Genomic DNA, 21,389 nt, shown 5'->3' on the forward strand with positions numbered 1-21,389 from the left:
GCCGTTACTAGTTGGAATATATTAGCGCCAGGGAGCTTTAATGTTCAGAATGATCCTTTTAAAGGTTAATGAGCATTTACATCCTTAAAATAGGGAAGACCCTATAAACTATTCTTTTAAGTAGGTGGATTCTGGAGTACCAGTTTTGTTTTTCTGTTGTTGAAGACCCCTTTTTAAGTAATAACTAGGATCTACTTACGTGAAGTTTTTAAAATTATGAAAGTTTTAATTTCACTAATTTATCTCAAATGTTCTACTTCTTAAACATGTCTTCACAGCTCATTTTTTAAGTCCTAGAATCAGAATACAGTCAAGCACTGATTTATGGCAGACCAAGTTGAGGACATCCGTACATGCGGCCAGTGTCTCCTGTATTTACTATTTTTTTTTTTTTTTTTAAATGATGAGCAGATGTGAATAATTGATGAGTTAGAACTTTCCTTTTACAACTGGCTACTTCAGTCCCTTGTAGACTACACAAGCTTTCCCCTGTGAAATACTGATAATTCATTTTGAAGAACCAACAAATGAATGAATGATGAGTTTTCCCAGTGATGTAACAAATACCATGAAGTATTGACACATGAATGATAAGCAGTTCCCCAATGGAGTTTCGGGAGCATAACTGTGCAGGACTTCCATACTGCTATGTGAGAGGGAGAGTAAGCGGCATGATAACTGCTGAGCGACAGTTCAAAAGTGTTGCACAGCACCCTGAAAAAATTCCACTGAGACTTGAATATCGGTTTGTGCTACCCCACACCAGCAGTTAAAGTATGCATACCAGTGACCCATACCAGGCCCAGAGAGCCTTAATTGCTATGAACTATACACTTTGTGACTTGCATTCGATCAATTTGACATGCAACCAAATGGAGCCATAATTCAGCATATGACAATAGTCTTTCTCTAGCATTGCTATGTCTTCCTTTTTGTACTATGGAGACCAAAACATGCACGGTACTTCAGATGAGTCCTCACTGGTGTTTTATATAAACATAATTTTCCTTGACTTACACTCTCTACATAATCATAATATCCTGTTTGCTTCTGTAATGGTTGTAGTAAATTCATCACTCTCTAGAAATTTTATATTTTCAAGTTTTAAGTCCATGTATTCAAATCTAAAATTTTGACTTCCAATGTGTAATTCCTTAGATCAAAATTGGGTCATCCAATCTGCCCAAGCCTGTATTCTGTCTAGGTCCCTCTGTAATGACTCACCTATATTTCATCAAGTTTGGTGTCCTCTGAAAACGTAGCCTTCAAAAAGCCAATATTAACAAGAGCAGTGGCCTTATCTGGTACTTATCTGTTGGGGGAAACTCTTTTTAACATCACCTAATTCTGAAAAAGATGCTGACACCATAACTGAGTCTGAAAGCCAATTTTGCACCAATCTACAAACTGTGGCTTGATTTCAATATTCTATTAGTCTAATCATTAACGTCTCAAGCATTACCTTATCAAAAACTTTTAGATAAATGCAGATAAATATAATATGCTCTTCCCTGGTTATTTGCTGAAATATAATGAGGAAATAACAAAAGTTATTAATGAGAAATAATCTCCCCTATTTGAACCCATACTGTTTACCAATATACCTGTTCTTGCCATGTCATGCCCAGTCTTTGTTTAATAATTGTTTCCATCAATTTACCCATGATGCATGTTAATCTTACTTGCAATCAGGCTGATCCAAGTAACTATAAGTATTTTTTTATGTAAAGATATATTTGCTAGCTTGCAGTTCTTGGTGATTTGCCCCTTTTATGGAGATTGTCTTTCAAAAACTAGGAGTCAGTGATTTCTACTGTATATGTACTGTATTCACTAACCTCCTTAAGCACTCGAAGTTAAGTTTTGTCAAGTCCTGGCAGTTTGCTCTGTTTCAGCCTATTTAATCTAAGCAGCACATTTTCCTTTACAATTTCCAAATTACCAAGCACCTCCTTAGTTTTAATTTTCCACTGTTGGGAGGTTTTGAACTTTTTAGCATGTCGAAACTTAAAATGTGAGTTTTAGAGCAATTACTATTTCACTGTTTGTAACATTTTGTTCATCCCTATTGCTTTTGAGGTATTTCTTCCTTGCCATTCGTTTTAATTCAGCCTGTCAATTTAATTTTTGAAAGTGTGTGTTTTTTTTTTTTTTTTTTTAAGCAGTCCTTTCATGTCTCAATGAAATCTGTCCATTCTTGTTGCGTTTCCCCCTTATTCCAATAGTGTCTATGTACAGTAGTCTAAATTATTTAATACGACTTGTTTAAAATTATAAACCCTTAAGTTATCACAATTTACTTGAATATCCTGTAAACAATATTTTTATTTATTTTTTTTAAGACTGCCTTAATATTAAGCCTGATGTACCAACAGAGAATGAAATGTTAAGAAATGACAAGTTCAATTATAGTGTGGACTTTCAAAGGTAAGTATAATAGCTGTTTTTAATGTATACAAGACTGATAATTTAGTAATTTTAAAGTCTTTTTTTTCCCCTTTTTTAGACTGTTGTCTGTAAATATTTATTTTACCCTAAAGGCGGTGAATTTGCAAGCCATCCGAAACAATGAACTTCCAGATTGTTACGATTTTAACATTTCAGTAAGTTCATTTTAAGGAATTTTTCTTTTTCTATATAATTTTAAATGTGCTCTAGCAATGCCTAATATGATTGCCTGGGGTAATTACAAGAGGCAGTACATGGGTTGCATTGCATTATTTCACTTTTATGTTGCTGTGTTTTTGCTCCTGTTACATCTAAAATACTTGTCTGTTAGTTAGGCCTATTCTCTGAATTCTAACTGGGCCTTTTCCTTAAATTCTACATGGTGTGCAGCAAGAGTCTAAGATAAGGCTGTCAGCATGACCATTAGCCTTCTTGAAATCCACCAAACATGTATGTACAGTTGCCAACTCCCACGACCACTTAAATGTCCATGCAAGGAACAAATGTTGGTCTACTATTCTACTGCACAAATAAAATTTACTTGTAGATTTTGAATGTCAATAATAGGGTGCATTTTAATCGGTATTTGGGGCTTGTACCATAATATTAATTCACTCCAAGGTTATTATAGTTTTGCCTTTTTATATTAGTTTTTATTTCTATATTTGTTTCTGACCTTACTTGTAAATTCAGTTTAGGTTGTTTTCCTTCATTGTGTATTTTTAGTTTTTATTTTACAAAGACATTTATATTTTTTGCATATAAAATATATATAATCAAATCAAATTAATAATATATTGAACAATTATTAAAAGTAAAGTTGAATAAATCGGACACTGCAGCGGGTTTGAATAAAAAAAAAATCGAGTATGTGTTCAGGTAAAGGTACTCCACTTCTGGTTAATGGAAATACAGATCTACAATTCTGATGTAACAACCACATGCCAAATTTCATCCATCTATGTAGTTGCGTTTTTGAGATATATCATGTGTTTATAGACATATGTGTTGACATATAGACATAAATAGATAGATAGATAGATAGATATAAGAGGAAAAATTATTTGGTAAATGATGACCCAGTCCCTTTATTCATATACGTTTAAACAGGTAATGTATGCAGGACAGATTTCCACTGCTTTGTAAAGGAGGCGCTCCATCACTACTCTCTCATCTCTCTTTCTCTTTCCCCTGTGAAAAGGTCATGCAGCCACATTTAATTACAAACAATAGAAGTGTTTATTGATATAGCAACTTGTAAATTTCTGGGCTTTATAAACTACGGACTAGATACATTCAGATAATGTTCAAACATCTTAAGACATTTTTTTTTTCATTCTGCCTTTAAATAATTTGTATTTAAAAGTATAGCTTTTTGTTTAAGCTTTACTGTAGTAGTTTTTAATTGTAGCTGTGTCAACCAACCTTTCCTTAAATCTTTTACTGGGTCGTATAATGTAGTTTATATGTAAATGCATTTCCTATAGCAAACTGAAATTTGAAACAATTTTTTTTTTTTTTTAAAGATCAGATTTATCAATAATGCATACAGTGGTAGAATTCAAGTGATGCTTGACCAGGATGTTGGCATAAATGAATGTAAAGAATTAAAAGTGTCTGGATCCAGTAAGTATGATATGCTTTAAGGTAGTAGTAATAAAAATGGCCATTGTTAAAACTTTTTTTTTCTGTAGAATTGTTTTTAAATAGCATTGTTAAAATGCTATGTGTCATATATTTTTTGCATATCTAAAGTATGTTTTCTTTTCCCTTTTTAGTACAAAGAAACACCCCATATCTTGTATTATTTGATACTTTCATCATTTTAGCCTGCTTGGGGTCTTTGATTCTCTGTGTGCGGTCAGTAATAAATGGCCTCCAGTTGCAATATGTAAGTAGAAATGTTTTTTATATTAAGGTTTTAATGATGTGTAACCTTTGGAAACTTTGAATATTTACTGCTGTGTGAGTAGGATAACGCATCTGTAAATGGTATTTTTTATATACAGTATATATATAAAAAACATGCATGCAGAGTGGAAAGCTGTAGTATTGATTGAGTTGTGACATCACACATGCCCTAAAGATCTTGGCAATAGTCTTGCTGAATAAAAGCATGAAAGTTTAGTGCATGGCTGCTACAGCTCTGTGAAGTCACACTGCCTTTCAGAGTATTCTGGGCTTGTGAAAAAATATTGGTCTAAGCCATCAGCAAGACAAATTCACTGGAAAATATTACACTAACAAGGTCACCAGCAAATACAGCATATTAATTGTGAAAAACTCGCTTTACTGAGCAAGACTAGTAAACACAAAGATCTGATACATGTATTGGAGGGTACCTGTTTTCTTGGATTGAACCCAATGTCATTTATATATTATATCTTATTCCACCACAGGTAGAAGCTACAAAAAAAAGGAAATTCTTAGTTGATGTAAGATAAGTACTTGATTACTGCACTGACTACACCAAATGTGCAGGGCCATCTGGAAAACCTTGGTCTTCATCTGACAGACACCTGGAATTTCAGGTGCATCAAAATTCCAAATACATCTGTTACCAAACTGAATATTGGGCTGTGGTATAGTACAGCAAGAACACACACTCATTCCATGCAATAGCTGCAGTGTGTGCCCAATGAGCACGTAAGATACTTAAGTCGTCTTCACTGTTTGACTGACAACTATAATATACGGTAAAAACAGCCCATGCATATTGATATCTCCCTTCCATTATGCGTTCATGTGCTTATCTACAAATGAGACTCCCAAAAAAAAAAAATTGTCACGTAAACTGAAATGTGAAATTACATCAAAGCTAGGAGCTAGCACAGATTTAGTCTTCTGATTTTTTTGAAAATGTTTATCACAGAACAGAGGGAACATGTATAACAGGGTCTATCCTTCTGGAACTGATGAAGCTGGACAAAAAGTACAGGGATACCTACTGGTATTTAATATCTCCAGTTAGCTGTCCTGAAGCTAATTTGCAATTGATGCAAATTTAATCTAAATTGGAGGAAATGTCTTTACAAATTATTTAAACCTGCATTATCCACTTGGAGTGAGAATATTACTACTGTTTATAACAATGGGTACAGCAGAGTCTGTATGTTAATCTGTATGCAAAAAAGGTGTTTTACTATCTTTTTTTTTTTTTTTTGTGTAGTAGTAAAATACATCCTAAACTATCTTTGTTGAAATCTAAGTAATCAACATAGACTTCAGTGTGTGGATCTCTGTTATATGCCATTTAGTATGGAATTTGTAAAAAAATAGCATTAATGTTTGTGATGTGCCATGTATTGGAATGGCAAATGCAATGTATTTTATTACTAAAAATATTTCTGCCATCTTTTGCAATGACCGAGACATTGCAACCTGATGGACACTTATCCTTGTAATTAAAGTGGATAATTGTATTATTCTAAAGTATGTGGCTAATTATAATAATCAATTTTTGATTTTGTGAATATACAAATTTAACATGTCTCTCTCTAACCTAGGAATACATAACTTTTTCTTTGACTCGCTACAACAAGACCGTGCCATTTTCTGATCGAATGGAATTTGTAAATGGATGGTACATTTTGATTATAATTAGCGATATTCTGACCATTATTGGATCTATTCTGAAAATTGAAATTCAAACAAAGGTAGAGAATCTCTTTTACTTCTTATTTTGAGGTGAATTTATACTTGATTGATTTTTTTTGTTTGTTTTAATTTTAAAGCTTATAGTAGTGGTATTGCTCCCATATCTGAATGAGGTACATGTTCCAAATATCCTGTTTTAAAGCACATTCAACAATAAAAATGAACTGTTTTAATCAAGACTTTTTTATTTTTATTTTTTTAAATTGGGAGATTCAAAATTTATAACAGATTTCCAGATAATATGTATTAAATACCACTGCACCAGTTTGCTCTCATCCAATCTGGGTATAAAGAGACCTGGGTCATAAAACTTTTCTACATTTATTAAAAAAAAAAAAAAAAAAAGCCAAAATGTGCATACGCAACATTCCACACACAGGTTTGTGAGAAAAGAAATCTTGACGGAAGAACACGTATATTTATGAGCAACTCTGACCTATCTATATGCAACATTTCGGAGAAAGTGGGAAATTACACCCTGGGAAATGCAGCCAAGTCAACTAAATGACAACTGTTGCACATAATGCATATCACTGAGCCATTATTATAATGTGCTTAGCTCCAAGAAATTTTCTGTGTTGGGTCTGGCATTAGAAAGACACTGCTTGAAATCTGGCTATACCTGTTCTTATACAGGTTTTAACACCTTACATTTACATTTTCTTATTTGGCTCACACCTTTATCCAAGGCAACTTAACAACATTTATGATATAATTGGTTACATTTCCTTTTTGGTTTTCCAACTGGAGTGCAGGCAGGTCAGGTGACTTTGTCATGGTCACACAGTCAAGGCTTGGTGGCCTTTGTCAACCCATTATTCATTTATTATGAGACAAAGTAACATTGGCAGATGATATGGTAATGGTGCTATACGTGTTGACTTGCTTATTACTAAGGTAGTAGACTTAACTCTCAGTTTTTAATATGTTCTATACTATTCATTGTAACAGCAATTATGTCATTACATATGCTTGGTAATAGTGGCTGCCTAGTCTGACACTGGCACTTTGCACCTTCTGCAACACCCCACGAATTCAGAGGAGCGGTGGTGTAATGCCATGCATGCTCAGTTTTGGAGTGCAGCATAGGACTCCTCAAATACAGGTGCTGGTGTCTTGATGCATCAGGGAGGCCTCAATGGGAGGCTGCTCTACCAGCCAATGAAGGTCTGTAGCATTGTGATTGCATATGTGCAAGGCTGAATAGCATAGTCCATGTGTAGTTGTTTCAGACTGGCAAGCAGGTGGGGTTCAAGCATTTTCACATATGCACATTTATAAGATGATTGTGGGAAAATAAACTGTAAATTGTGATTATAATCATATGCTAGGTTTTAAAAATAAATGTTTTTTGGCATAAACATTTTCCTGTTTTTTGGCATACACCGGCTTTCACACTTGAATCCACACAGAGTTTTACAAATGAGACCCCTGGTTTTAGCTATGACACTGAACAGAAATTTTTGACATACCCCACCCAAGCTATATTCCAAAAATATAACTCTATGGCAAGGGAAAATGTGCACTCGATTGCTTATTGGTAAAGATATTTTTAACTAACCTGAACTTGTCCATATAATAATGTATAAATCAGAAGGGGGTCCAGTATTAAAAAGCAAGCATCTCAATTGTTTGTAAAATCTTCATACTACTGCAGGTATCAAGCACAAATGTAGCCTAGGCATCCTGAAATGGCAGAACAATTGATAAACTGGGTCCTGGCCATTACAAATTAAGAACTGTGAAAAAATATAGCACTCATGCTTCTGTTTATAGATTAAAAAAAAAAAATATTAGTTGGGTGAAAACATCAGGAGGTTACAAAATATGTTCCTGAAAACAAAGATAGTAATAGTCTGACACTGGTTTTAATTATCTGTTGGATACGCAGTTAATACTTTTAAAAATTGCTGGGTGAGAGTATCAGTATTTGTGATTCTGTTAGAGGGCAATGAATACCAGTGACACTCAAAATTTAGTTAATGTTGATTGCATGCTTAATATAATGTTCGCTTCCCAGAATAATTCTTGGGACAGTGAGGACTGGAAGGATGAATAAGAGTGGCATCCTGTAGGTCATAAGAGAGCGCCGGCAGTAAAATGAATTCACCTGAGTGATGAGAAGATATCTGTAATTATCCGAGAGCAGCAATATATTTGGATATAACTTTCTATTGAAGTAACATTAATGTGAATAATGGGGGGGGGGAGAGAGCTCCAAATCTGAGTTTGTTGAAATCAAAATCATATCATAATTTCAAGGAGCTTTTGCTAGTAGGGGAGTAACAGTAAGGTGGTTATTACCAGTTTTCTACATGTCATCTATATATGTCTGTGAGTAATCTGATTTTTAGTAGAATTATTTTCCTTTCTCAATTTTTACTCTATTTTCATTTTCATTGTCATTGATTGTACTAAGATAAAATACATTATTTGGTATGCTGTTTTGTTATTTAAAAAAAAACAATGTATGCAGTACTGTACCCACCTGAAATGGATAAGACAGCTGTAGAATATTTTATGAAGAAAGCTTTATTTTCATTTTTAGAATCTGACAAACTATGATGTCTGCAGTATCTTGCTTGGAACTTCAACAATGCTGGTCTGGATCGGAGTTATTCGCTACCTTGGTTTCTTCCAAAAATATAATGTAAGGACGATGCTTTTTCAATAGCTTTCCCTAAAAAATGTTTTAAACTGATTATTTTCTTGTGTGTGTTTCCTAATGTGCTCTCTCCTTGATGCAGCTTCTCATCTTAACCTTAAGGGCTGCATTTCCCAATGTGATTCGTTTCTGCTGCTGTGCTGCAATGATTTATTTTGGATATTGCTTTTGTGGATGGATTGTGCTTGGACCCTATCATGTTAAAGTAAGAGTGGTTCGTTATCTGTATTTTGTTACTGAATATTTCACTTTTTCTGAAATGTGTGCTTTGAGTTGTAAATTCTATACAGTATATATGAATGTATAAAATACATCAACAAGCCTATTCCTATATGTTTCTATTTTAAAAATTACTGGAAAACAATGATTAAACAAGAGTATGCCTCATGCATGATTCATATTTTAGAATTTAGAGGAATTAAAAGCATCTCATTTTTGCTTCTGCAAGAAATAAAGTAGAAGCTAACAAAGTCATGGTCATGGCTTTTAAAATTAGTGCTATGGCTTTTTTTTTTTTTTTTTTCCTTTGTTTTTTTTTTTTTTTAGCTGTAGCTTTTCTTCCTGTTAGTTGTTTTTAATATGTTATCACTCTTTTGAAGTCTGTCAACAGATTAAGTTTAAAAGAAAAAAAAAAACTGGAAAAACTGAGGTGTACAAAAACGTTCAACTGGTAGTGTAGTTTGATATTTTAGCCATGTATTAGGGGTAATCGTCATGCAGCTGAATGAAGATAGACTGATCCATCATGTAATACAATAAGGGTGGCATCTGACAAGAATCTGCCTGAACTTCTCAGCAGTGTGGGGGGCCATCAATTGTGATCAAATCACTAACTCTGTGGAAATAGAGCCTCAGACCTGCAGGGAACCTCCACCATGCTTTGCATGCACACATTCATCCATGTACCATTCTCTAGACCTTCCCAGGACAAACTGCCTTCTGTTGGAGCCAAAAAAGTTGACTCATCAGTCCAGAACATCTGCTGCCATTTATTTTTTATTTTTTTTGCACCACAGTCCTTGTATTTTATGTATAGGTGAATCATTTGTCTTTATTTCCACCTTGGAAGAATGGCTTTTTGGTTGCAACTCTTTCGTGAAGACCACTTCTGATAGAAAAACTTTGGACTGTAGATGGGTCTCAGTGGTTTTTGCTGGCTGTGAGCTGATCGCGGTGCTGGACATCTTCTGGTTTTGAAGACACACAGGCTTGATGTATTGCAGTTGCTGTGATCAACCATTGTTTTTTTGTTCCTCAGCCTTGCTCCGTTGTGTGTAGTTCTGTAGAATAATTTGTAATGCACATCTGAAAACTCAAGTCTGCCACAATTTCTGCTTAGGAGATATTTTAATGTGACAGGATGATTACCTTGTGTGGTGTTGCTGTGTTTACTCTTTCCATGATGTAAGATTTGCGGGTCAAACCACATCTTCTGAAACGTCACCTTTTAGTATGGTTGTCTCTGTTTTTTATCCTCCACATAGCTGCCTCTTTTTCTGTTAATCACTTTGTTTTATCTTACACATCATTTCATTGATCATTAGCTGTTGTATTTGCTTAAGCAAGCACTGGGCTGTATGCCTACAAAGATCTCACATCCCTTTAACTGGTAAGTGGCTTATTCCTATGTTAAGTTTTGATTTTTGTTTTCCTTTAAGGACCTTGAAATATCTTATTGCTTCAGCTTTTGCAAAAGGAATGTTTGGAACTCAAAAATATGATATTTTCTAACCATTCATAGATCATTTGAAGACAGATTTTTATAAACTGTCTAACATGCTTATGGCATTTGCACATACTATAATTTTTATATATAAAAATTACTATGGATACTTAGAAGCACTGTTTCCAACAGTACAACTATTTTTATATTTGAAGCACTTGGAGGTTAAGCAAAAGGCAGAAAGTAAATGGTCAAGGCTGAACTAGTGACCTTGCAGTTTACAAGTTTGCCTACTTTGTGTGTTGTGGAATATAACGGGGCCGTACCGCTCCCTGAACCCAGACACAGACGGGCACAGAGACACAAGTCCAAAACGCACCCTTTCATTTTCCTAGTGGGGCAGCTCTGTTTCCCAGCTCCCCACTTTCAAGCACAGTACATAATACACAGCACTTAATACTGCTAAGTTCCTTCTTTCTTCTTCTTTCTCTCTCTCTCTCTTTTTTTACCACCTCCACGCGACTCTGGCTCCCTGAATGAAGTGAGGCGGCCTCCTTTACAGTGTACACGGAAGTGCTCCAGGTGCACTCTGATCTTCTTCCGGCAGCACTCCCGAGTGTGGTGGAAGTGCTGCAGGCCAGGGCTCCGGAACTGTCCAAGCGCCCCCTGGTCCCAGGGGGGTTGCCCTTTCATGTTCCGGGTGAGATTTTTCCGTGAGCCTGTCCTCTCCCCTGGTCCTTCCATCACAGGGGGCGTCCTGGCTGGGCAAGGTCCCCATCCACCTGCCACATTGTCTAAACGCTTTTGGCCAGTCATTACTTGATTTTCCTATAGCTTGTGTACATTGTCCCTCTCTAGTCCTTACCTGCTGTCTCTCCTGGGCCTTTTCCTTTTAGATGTAACCCAGGGTTCTGGTTCCATCCTCTGGGCAGCTTACAGCTTGTTAATGATGTAATAAATGTGTAAATCCACTGAGAGAAGCATACAGTCATTGACAATGTTTTACAATATTTTATCCACCCAAGAGTTTTTATTTGCCACATATCATTTGCATACGTTAGTGAAAGAAAAATATAACTCATTGTTACAATTGACTATTGTTGCACTGACATGAGACACTGCAAGGCTCTTCTTGTAACATGTAAAAAAATAACATAAAATGATTTGTGCTGCTTGCTTAAAACCATATTTACTGTTAAAATGGAGTTCTGTCATCACCACGTCACTTGGTTATCTGTGGTCTATAGATAATGTACCTGTAATCTGTTGTTCAAATTTGATTCAGTGCCCTGTGTCAAAGGACCTAAATTGTGTGTGTGTGTGTGTGTCTTAATACTTTTAAATCAAAGCAAAAGCACTAAAGCTTTCTAGAAATTCAACTGCAATGTTTTGGAGGATGAGCTTGTTGAAAAACACAATCCCTGCTCATACCATTCTTACCAATTGGTTTAGGAGTGTCGGAGGTACATTTACATTTGGTGTGCCAATTTTAGCAGCCCCCATTGTTCACTAAAATAGTTTATTTCTGCCTGCCTCTCCAGTCTGAACACTAGCTTTTAATAATTTTATTAATGTTTTAATCATTTTGCAAGAAAACATACCTAATGCTGGGTGGGAAATGTCTTGTTTATGATGTTATTTACAAAATGTTATCCAGATGAAGAAGGAATTGCATGACAGCTTGAGTAAAATTTTGACTTCTAGATCTTCTGCTGCTTGTTGGGTTTAATTTTTGATTTGCCATAAAGGTGCCCATTATTTAATCGTGCACTCTTGTACAGGATGCTATATAGTAAAATCTTCTGAAGCTCCTAATTTATTACACCTCCACCCCCGCGACCCCCCCATTTACATGCAAGTTCTTTGTATATATTCATTAGTTAAATTGTTTCTTTCTTCAGGGCATTTTAGGGCTTTCTACACCCTTTCCTACTTGTGTCCCTTGATGCACACTTGTGTCATACAGAACGAGATTTTGAACTGCAAATTTATTTGACAGACTACCTTTTACCTAGCGAGTACCCTTTGTTTTATTACATTAAAGTAAATGTTGTATTTACACATTTCAACTCTAATTAATTTTTGCAAAATAATATTTTAAATCTTTGACCTTTTTGTATGCTTCTGTTCTTTTTAGTTTCGTACTCTAAATACAGTTACAGAGTGTCTGTTCTCTTTGGTCAACGGCGATGACATGTTTCCCACGTTCAAGGAAATGCAGCAGAAAAGTCACCTGGTATGGCTTTTCAGCAGAGTCTACCTGTATTCTTTCATCAGTCTTTTCATCTACATGGTGCTAAGCCTGTTCATTGCTCTTATCACAGATACCTATGAAACAATTAAGGTAAGGCATTTTATTACCTTCTTTATCAAAATTTGTATGAGCACATTTTTAAGCATTGCATTCAGATTTGTACCATTTTTGTAATGCTAGCTACATTCAGTCTTTAAAGTATTATTGCACAGTTTGTCCTGAAGCAATGCTTATGTTACTAATTTTTCTTAAATCCAAAAAAAAAAATCTTTGTAGTGTAAATGTACATAATAATGAATTTTAAAAAATGCCACTTTGAGAATCCAGTGCTTCTTCCCATAGTGCTACAGTCAAGTTGGATGTACTGATTGAATTCTTGTATAGCAGGGAGTGGTGTGAATTTGCTAATAGTGCTAAAATCAATTTTTTAAACTTAATAGTGCCATTTAATTTAAGCAAACTCCTTTTTGCACACCGCTGAGCTCAGTTTGCTTGTGTATGTTAGTTCATGGGCTTTTAAATTTAATATGAAGTGCTCAGATTTCTGAAATTTGAGTGTCTTAAAGCTGGGAAGTTTAGTTTGGAAAATTCAAAACTGTCTGCAATGAGTGAATGTTACCTGCAATGAATTTGAAAGTTACTTCCTACCTTGTGCAACTCTGCATTATAATAAAATAGATTTAAGAAAACTAAATGGTAAAAAATCAGCAATAATGGTACTTGTGAGAATTTTGTTCATTCCTAAACCCAATTTTCAACCTGAGTGCATACATTTTTGGTTCACACAGAAGCCAGTGCTAATCCATGTAGCATTGGATGAAAGGCAGGACCCAGCTTTGGATGGGGCACCAGTCACATATGCTGGCATACAGACAGCCATGTTTAATCACAATTGACCTATTTATGTAATCTAATGTAACATTGTCCTTTAATTCATGGTTGCACTGGAGCAAATGTCTATCTCAGTAGTAATGGGGTGCAAGGCATTAAATAGCCCTGGACAGATGTGCACGCACACACACCCATTTACTGTTAAACGGGGCCAGTTTGAAATGATCAATTACCTAACAATGATGTCTTTTGGAATATGGTGGAGAGGAGCTGAATCACCAGATGGTGACTAACTCTGTTTCAAGTGCCAGACAATCTCAGCCCTGACACACTTCCTCAGTTTAGTACCATAGTCAAACCAGAGTACCCTGGGGGGAGCGGGGGGGGGTAGAGGACTGGGGAGAATGTGCAAATTCCACAGGGTGACCAGACACAGAATTTGAACCTAGGATACAAGATCCATGAGGCAGTAGTATTAACCACTATGCTGCCATACTGCCTATTTTACTGTATTTGCTAAATATGAACAGATACAATAAAACTTTAACCTCATTTATTAAATTAGAGGTTTTGTTTCAGCTAAGACAAAGTTCTGAAAGAGAGATGAATGTTGTTCAGCTTTTTTCAGGCAAAGTAGGCAAGGCTCAATGCAATTTTAAAGGCCTCTCTGGTTTTTCAAAGTGGATGAAAGCTTTTCACTTTCTTCCCCTGCGATCTTTCACCACTAGGTGTGTTGTCATTAATGTATATTCATTGTCTGTTTGTACTATTCACAGTCTTGTGATGCCAAACCTTTTTATCAACAACGTTTTCTCCCTTTTTTTTTCTAGCAATACCAAAGGGAGGGATTTCCACAAACTGAACTACATTTATTTATGGCAGAATGTAAAGATCTACCAAGTTCTGGGAGGTACAGAATAGAGGGAGAGTCTCCAGTAGCTGCTTTCTGTTGTTGTAGCCGGTATGTATATGTGATCAAATACAATATTTGTATTTTTGTATCTTCTTTTGTGTTTGTATCTTCTGCACATTTGTTTAGAAGCTCTTCCACAATTGCAGTCTTTGGTTGACAGGCTAAATCTCCAGATGTATTTTCAGGGATTTCTAATTGTTCCCCATAGTCCAAAATATTTTCCGGTCTTTTTGGACTTTTATTTCAGTTAAATATACTGTTACTACATGTTGTATGTTAATCCAGAAATTCCACCACTGGTTTGTTTAACAGAATACAACAGATTTAGCAGTGTTTCTAATCCTGATACTTAATGTTACCACTTGTTTTAAATCGTCTTGCTTGTTTTAAGCTTGTTTATGATAACATAAGTGTAAATGACACTGAAGTAGCTGTTTCTTTTCAGTATTCATTCTTATTTAAACTTCAATTAACAATTGAAACATCAACTTTCTCCTAAAATCCTTGATCTATATCTATATATAAAACTTCCCTTCAGTCTGTTTACAGAATTAGTGTAGGCTAACTGATTTTAAACTTTTAGTTGGCAAATGTAATTGTGCTGTAGTTGTGACAGCTAAAAAAAGCGGACACTGAGGCAAACACTTATGAGTAGGGACAGCCGCTAGTTCAATATCAATCCAATTTTTTTGTGATCTTTGGCTCAAAATGCCCTTAACCTATGTATTTTTAAATAATGCAACAAAATCGTAAGCAGTAAAAGTTAAGACTAAAATAACAAGCCTATTTAAAATAGCCATAAAATTAGGTGTAAATAACAGTCACAAAATATATCCCCATACTATATATCTATGATGCCAAATGGCTTCTCTATGATCCCATTAATAGAGCAGCAAACTATAATAAATTGCTTGCTGGTATGGAAATTGGATTTGGCATATCTGCATACCTTATGTAGTATAAATGATATGCTTTTATTTTCAATACCAACTAGTTAAAAAAAAATGTTGAATGGTATTGTATCATAAATGAGACACTTCATGTACAAAAACTGCCAAATGAGTTTAACACAGTTTAATTACAATATATTTAATACTGAACTTGCTGATCAGGTAGGTCCGTATTAATGTTAACTCAATATCCAGTGTTTGGCCATACATTTTTTTAAGGAGCCATTCACTTACTCAGATCTATTTTGAGCAATTCAGGACTCTCAAAATTTACAATAGGTGATCTATTGCAGGTGGCACGGTTGCGCAGCGATAGCTTTGCTGTTTTGCCTCAAGGAGGCCTGGGTTCTCTTCCTGGGTCCTCCCAGCATGGAGTTTGCATGTTCTCTTCGTGTCTGCGTGGGTTTCCTCCCACAGTCCAAAGACATACAGGTTAGGTGCATTGCCGATCCTAAATTGTTCCTAGTGTGTGCTTGGTGTGTGGTGGGTGTGTGTGTGTGTCCCCTGCGGTGTGCTGGCACCCTGCCTGGGATTTGTTCCTGCCTTGCACCCTGTGTTGGTTGGGATTGGCTCCAGCAGACCCCCATGACCCTGTAGTTCAGATATAGCGGGTTGGAGAATGGGTGAGTGAGTGATCTATTGCAGGGGTTTTCAAACTCGGTCCTGGGAGACCCACGTTGGCTGCAGGTTTTTGTTCCAACCAGTATCTCTTTTGTCTGTTTTTAATTGAACTCTTGGGCTAATTAAGTGAACTTTTATTTCCCATATTCTGTGTTTTGGGAACAATATAGAAATTAGAAGCCTAAGCTTTTTTAAAAAATGTATTAAAATCTTCTAAGCAGATATATGGGAATAATGTATTTTTTTTCCTTTTAACAATATTTTTATCTTGATTTTCATTCTACTTTTCCCATGTGATCTAATCTATTATTTACTAATTAGTGGGTCTTGAGGCTAAAGTAGTGGCAGCCTTTCATTATTAATGTTGTTTGCCTATGTGCCTGCTCTGCTAGTTTTTAATTATTATAGTGATACAAAGAAGGGAGCAAAATATAATGAAATCAACAAAAGAGAATTAAGCATTTTAAATCTATAGCTAATGCAGAAATATTTCGAAATGCCTTATAAATGTAAAAATCATGCTGCTGTACTTTTCTGAATGTATAATAAGAGAACAGAAAAAAAACCCAGGTAATTAAGTGATGTCAGTGTTTTTAGGTTGTTGTCACTGATTATACAGTGCATCCAGAAAGTATTCACAGCACATCACTTTTTCCACATTTTGTTATGTTACAGCCTTATTCCAAAATGGATTAAATTCATTTGTTTCCTCAGAATTCTGCACACAACACCCCATAATGACAATGTGAAAAAAGTTTACTTGAGGTTTTTGCAAATTTATTAAAAATAAAAAAACTGAGAAATCACATGTACATAAGTATTCACAGCCTTTGCTCAATACTTTGTCGATGCACCTTTGGCAGCAATTACAGCCTCAAGTCTTTTTGAATATGATGCCACAAGCTTGGCACACCTATCCTTGGCCAGTTTTGCCCATTCCTCTTTGCAGCACTTCTCAAGCTCCATCAGGTTGGATGGGAAGCATCGTTGCACAGCCATTTTAAGATCTCTCCAGAGGTGTTCAATCGGATTCAAGTCTGGGCTCTGGCTGGGCCACTCAAGGACATTCACAGAGTTGTCCTGAAGCCACTCCTTTGATATCTTGGCTGTGTGCTTAAGGTCATTGTCCTGCTGAAAGATGAACCATCTCCCCAGTCTGAGGTCAAGAGCGCTCTGGAGCAGGTTTTCATCCAGGATGCCTCTGTACATTGCTATAGATAGATAGATACTTTATTAATCCCAATGGGAAATTCACATTCTCCAGCAGCAGCATACTGATGCGATAAATAATATTAAATTAAAGAACGATAATAATGCAGGTGAAAAACAGACAATAACTTTGTATAATGTTAAATGTTAACGTTTACCCCACCGGGTGGAACTGAAGAATTGAAGAGTCGCATAGTTTCGCATAGTCATCTTTCCCTTTATCCTGACTAGTCTCTCAGTTCCTGCCACTGAAAAACATCCCTACGGCATGATGCTGCCACCACCATGCTTCACTGTAGGGATGGTATTGGCCTGGTGATGAGCGGTGCCTGGTTTCCTCCAAACGTGATGCCTGGCATTCACACCGAAGAGTTCAATCTTTGTCTCGTCAGACCAGAGAATTTTCTTTCTCATGGCACCTGAAGGACTCTCAGACCTTTTGGCAAACTCCAGGTGGGCTGCCATGTGCCTTTTACTAAGGAGTGGCTTCCGTCTGGCCACTCTACCATACAGGCCTGATTGGTGGATTGCTGCAGAGATGGTTGTCCTTCTGGAAGGTTCTCCTCTCTCCACAGAGGACCTCTGGAGCTCTGACAGAATGACCATCGGGTTCTTGGTCACCTCCCTGACTAAGGCCCTTCTCCCCCAATCACTCAGTTTAGATGGCCGGCCAGCTCTAGGAAGAGTCCTGGTGGTTTCGAACTTCTTCCACTTATGGATGGAGGCCACTGTGCTCATTGGGACCTTCAAAGCAGCAGAAATTTTTCTGTAACCTTCCCCAAATTTGTGCCTCGAGACAATCCTGTCTCGGAGGTCTACAAACAATTCCTTTGACTTCATGCTTGGTTTGTGCTCTGACATGAACTGTCAACTGTGGGACCTTTATATAGACAGGTGTGTGTCTTTCCAAATCATGTCCAATCAACTGAATTTACCACAGGTGGACTTCAATTAAGCCGCAGAAACATCTCAAGGATGATCAGGGGAAACAGGATGCACCTGAGCTCAATTTTGAGCTTCATGGCAAAGGCTGTGAATACTTATGTACATGTGCTTTCTCAGTTTTTTTTATTTTTAATAAATTTGCAAAAATCTCAAGTAAATTTTTTTCATGTTGTCATTATGGGGTGTTTGTGTGTAGAATTCTGATGGAAAAAAATGAATTTAATCCATTTTGGAATAAGGCTGTAACATAACAAAATTTGGAAAAAGTGATGTGCTGTGAATACTTTCCGGATGCACTGTAAATCTGGCTGGAACAAAAACCTGCAGCCACAGTGGGTCCCCAGGAACGAGACTGAAACCCCCTGATCTATTGTGATAGTCCACTAAAACGGCCTGATGACCTAGACATTGGACCATAATTCAGCATAGCGAAACATACAAAATATGTCTGCCATATAGAAATTATGAAATGGGTGGCTGGGGAATTGTATTCTTCTATTCAAACAGCCCCCCACTTGAATATTTGAATATTTGAGACAAAGTCACATTTTTCCTTCACGTCCCCCTTTTTGGTCCACAGTAAAAATTACAAGTCAAATAATTCAGACGTGATTAAAGTGCACATTGCAGACTTTAATTTAAGGTTATTTGCATACATTTTGGTCACATGTAGATATTACACTTTTTATACACGGTCCTCTCATTTCAGGGCCTCAGTGTTTGGGAATTTTGGGGTCACACGGTTTTGATCATTCAGGTGTGTTTCAAGGCTTCATCTGTGTGGTCATAAGATACCTAGGCTTGCTTCTACCCTTTAAAGTCTGTAGTTGCCATTGTTCAACACGAGGACAAGAAAATGGCAACTATTTATGGAAGTGTTTTTGTGATGCTCATGGATTTAGTGTTTTCTTTGGCCAGCTTCATTCTTGACTTGATCCATCTGTTCTCATTATCCATCCATCCATCCATTATCCAACCCGCTATATCCTAACTACAAGGTCACGGGGGTCTGTTTGTTTTCATTATAATTTTTAAAATAATAATAGTCCATTGAAAAGATTCAACATGAAGTTTAATTATCCTGGTTTATAGTTTACTATCTTAAATGCCCCTCACATACTTTGCACAGTCTGATTTTCTCAGAGATTGGCAGATTACCAGTCAGGCTGCTTATGAGCTACAATGAAAATATTCTACCAACATTCTTATTGAATTTATATGTCAAGGTGCAAAGCTTATTGCCTGGATTACGAGTGTTACCTTGCAGTATAAAAAGTTAAAGGCACTTATTTACAAAAAAAATACACATCAAGTAAAATATACTAAATATCTCTTCAGGTCATCACTGAAAGTCCTATTATGCACTACACTAAGAAACAAAGTTTTTTTTTCTCAGCAGTAAACTTTACCAGATTTTGTTTGGTATATTAAATGGTGTTCATTCCACTCACTGTATTATGGTACTAAATTCAGCTCGTTGCAAGTTTCCTTTTTTGGTAAGCAGACACTTGTAATCTTTATTTCAGATTAATGTAGATTTAAATTTGAATACACAGAAAAATTAAACCTGCATAAAAGGACTGCCACCTAGTGGGGGGAAAAGCTAGTACACCATGACTTACTCTACCACCTTCAGGCATTTATTTGTTTTCTGAACTTAATTTGAATACAGAGTTCTGGGGAACCAGGGTCAACTCCAACAGGTAAAATGCAGAAAGAAATTAGCATATCAGTAAATGATGGGGCTTATATGTCGTCAAACAACCAAATGTGCATGTCTTTAGTATGTGGGAGGAAACAGGAGTATTAAAGAAACCAAGGAAGACTAAGAAGAATGTATAATAAATATATAGATTTGTGTTCGACAAGGAGTTGAACCCAGGACTGTCAGCTGTACTGTATTCAGAAAAGTTTAAAAACGCAGGAGAATAGGCATTTCTATATCTAATATGCATTTGAATAAATATCTGTAATAGAGAAGACTTTTTTTTTCACCTCCCCCAGATAATTGGATATTGTGTTAAGTATTTGATGCTTAAAATCTTAAGAGTTAACTAAAAACAGAAGCTGAAGAAAATGTTCCAAAGACATGCGTGTTCAATTAGTCGGAAATTCTAAGCTTACCTTGAACAGGTGTAGGCCTTCCGATGGATTGTATCCAATGTTACATATACCCTGCTGTTTTTTTCTAAGACTCTGTGAAGTGCCTTGAGTGTGGGAAAGGCGCTATATAAATAAAATGTATTATTATTATTATTATGCCCTGTCCATGGTTGGTGCTGACCTTATGCTAAATGTTGCCAACACTGAAACTCCCTTGGGGGAAACTAAAATGGATTAAGCAGGCTTGAAACTGTTATGGATATGAACTTGTTAGGTCTGAGTGTAAACATTTTTAAATATTCTAATTGAAGTTTACATTATATTAATGACTTAACTGGTTCTAGTTTTATATTTTTTTGTTTGTTTTTCCCCACAGGTCTGACGATTCACAACAGATTTTAACAAATTGATTTTTTTTTTATTAACTATTCTAGAAATTGTATAATTTAATCTGTTTTCAAATGCTGGCTATTTTTTGTCTTAAATTATTGTTATGCACTATATCTACATTTTAATTGTCTGAAAAATGTACTTTGTGTTTTGCAATTAAATTTAAAGGATACCTGTTGGAGCTCTCAGCTGTACTGAACTGTTGCACTATGTACACCATTTAGTAAATTATAACTATATACTGTACATGAGTGTCCATTTACTACAGTGTTGTGGGTTCCTCTCACCTTTTGAATGAAAGGATGACCCCATTACCCTCTGAAAATACATTCACTGGGTTTGTGTGCTTTTTTTTTTGTTTTGCCCACACAGAATGTAATAATAGAGAGGATTATTCAATATATGTAGTTCATTGTACTATAATTTAAAGCCCTCTCATATATTTTGAATGATAGCAGTGTTACAGAATTTCTATCAATCCAGTGGTATGCTTCTGTCAAATTTCTTTTTTTTTTTTTTAATTTTATTTTATTATACGTATATATATTTTGGAAGTGAAAGTATGTGATGCATATTTGTAGATAGAGATCCACAAAGGGGGAAGACATGTATCTTAAAATTTTTTATTCCTAAGCTTTTGATAAACTGCCAGGTGTCGTCAGAGGAAAATCATTAGACATACAGGAAACAAGGGCAATATACCTGGTGAGGGGTCGGGATACAGGGCCAGTAGTAAGAGT

At 35.9% G+C, this 21,389-nt stretch overlaps 1 protein-coding gene across 1 annotated transcript in view; it reads left to right on the top strand.

Annotated features, from left to right (window-relative positions):
* Positions 1 to 20,960, top strand: part of mcoln3b (mucolipin TRP cation channel 3b) — a 38,278-nt gene extending 17,318 nt beyond the window's left edge. Inside the window, exons 5-14 of the mRNA XM_028811528.2 lie at positions 2,343 to 2,427; positions 2,507 to 2,603; positions 3,975 to 4,074; positions 4,227 to 4,339; positions 5,955 to 6,104; positions 8,654 to 8,755; positions 8,853 to 8,975; positions 12,571 to 12,777; positions 14,349 to 14,479; positions 20,636 to 20,960. Coding sequence (XP_028667361.1) covers positions 2,343 to 2,427; positions 2,507 to 2,603; positions 3,975 to 4,074; positions 4,227 to 4,339; positions 5,955 to 6,104; positions 8,654 to 8,755; positions 8,853 to 8,975; positions 12,571 to 12,777; positions 14,349 to 14,479; positions 20,636 to 20,669 — 1,142 coding nt within the window. The 3' untranslated portion in view covers positions 20,670 to 20,960. The remainder of the gene's footprint in view (positions 1 to 2,342; positions 2,428 to 2,506; positions 2,604 to 3,974; positions 4,075 to 4,226; positions 4,340 to 5,954; positions 6,105 to 8,653; positions 8,756 to 8,852; positions 8,976 to 12,570; positions 12,778 to 14,348; positions 14,480 to 20,635) is intronic.
* The last annotated feature ends 429 nt before the right edge of the window (positions 20,961 to 21,389 follow it).

This window comes from Erpetoichthys calabaricus, chromosome 10 (genome assembly GCF_900747795.2).
Source record: "Erpetoichthys calabaricus chromosome 10, fErpCal1.3, whole genome shotgun sequence".
In the NCBI taxonomy this organism is placed as follows: Eukaryota; Metazoa; Chordata; class Cladistia; order Polypteriformes; family Polypteridae; genus Erpetoichthys; species Erpetoichthys calabaricus.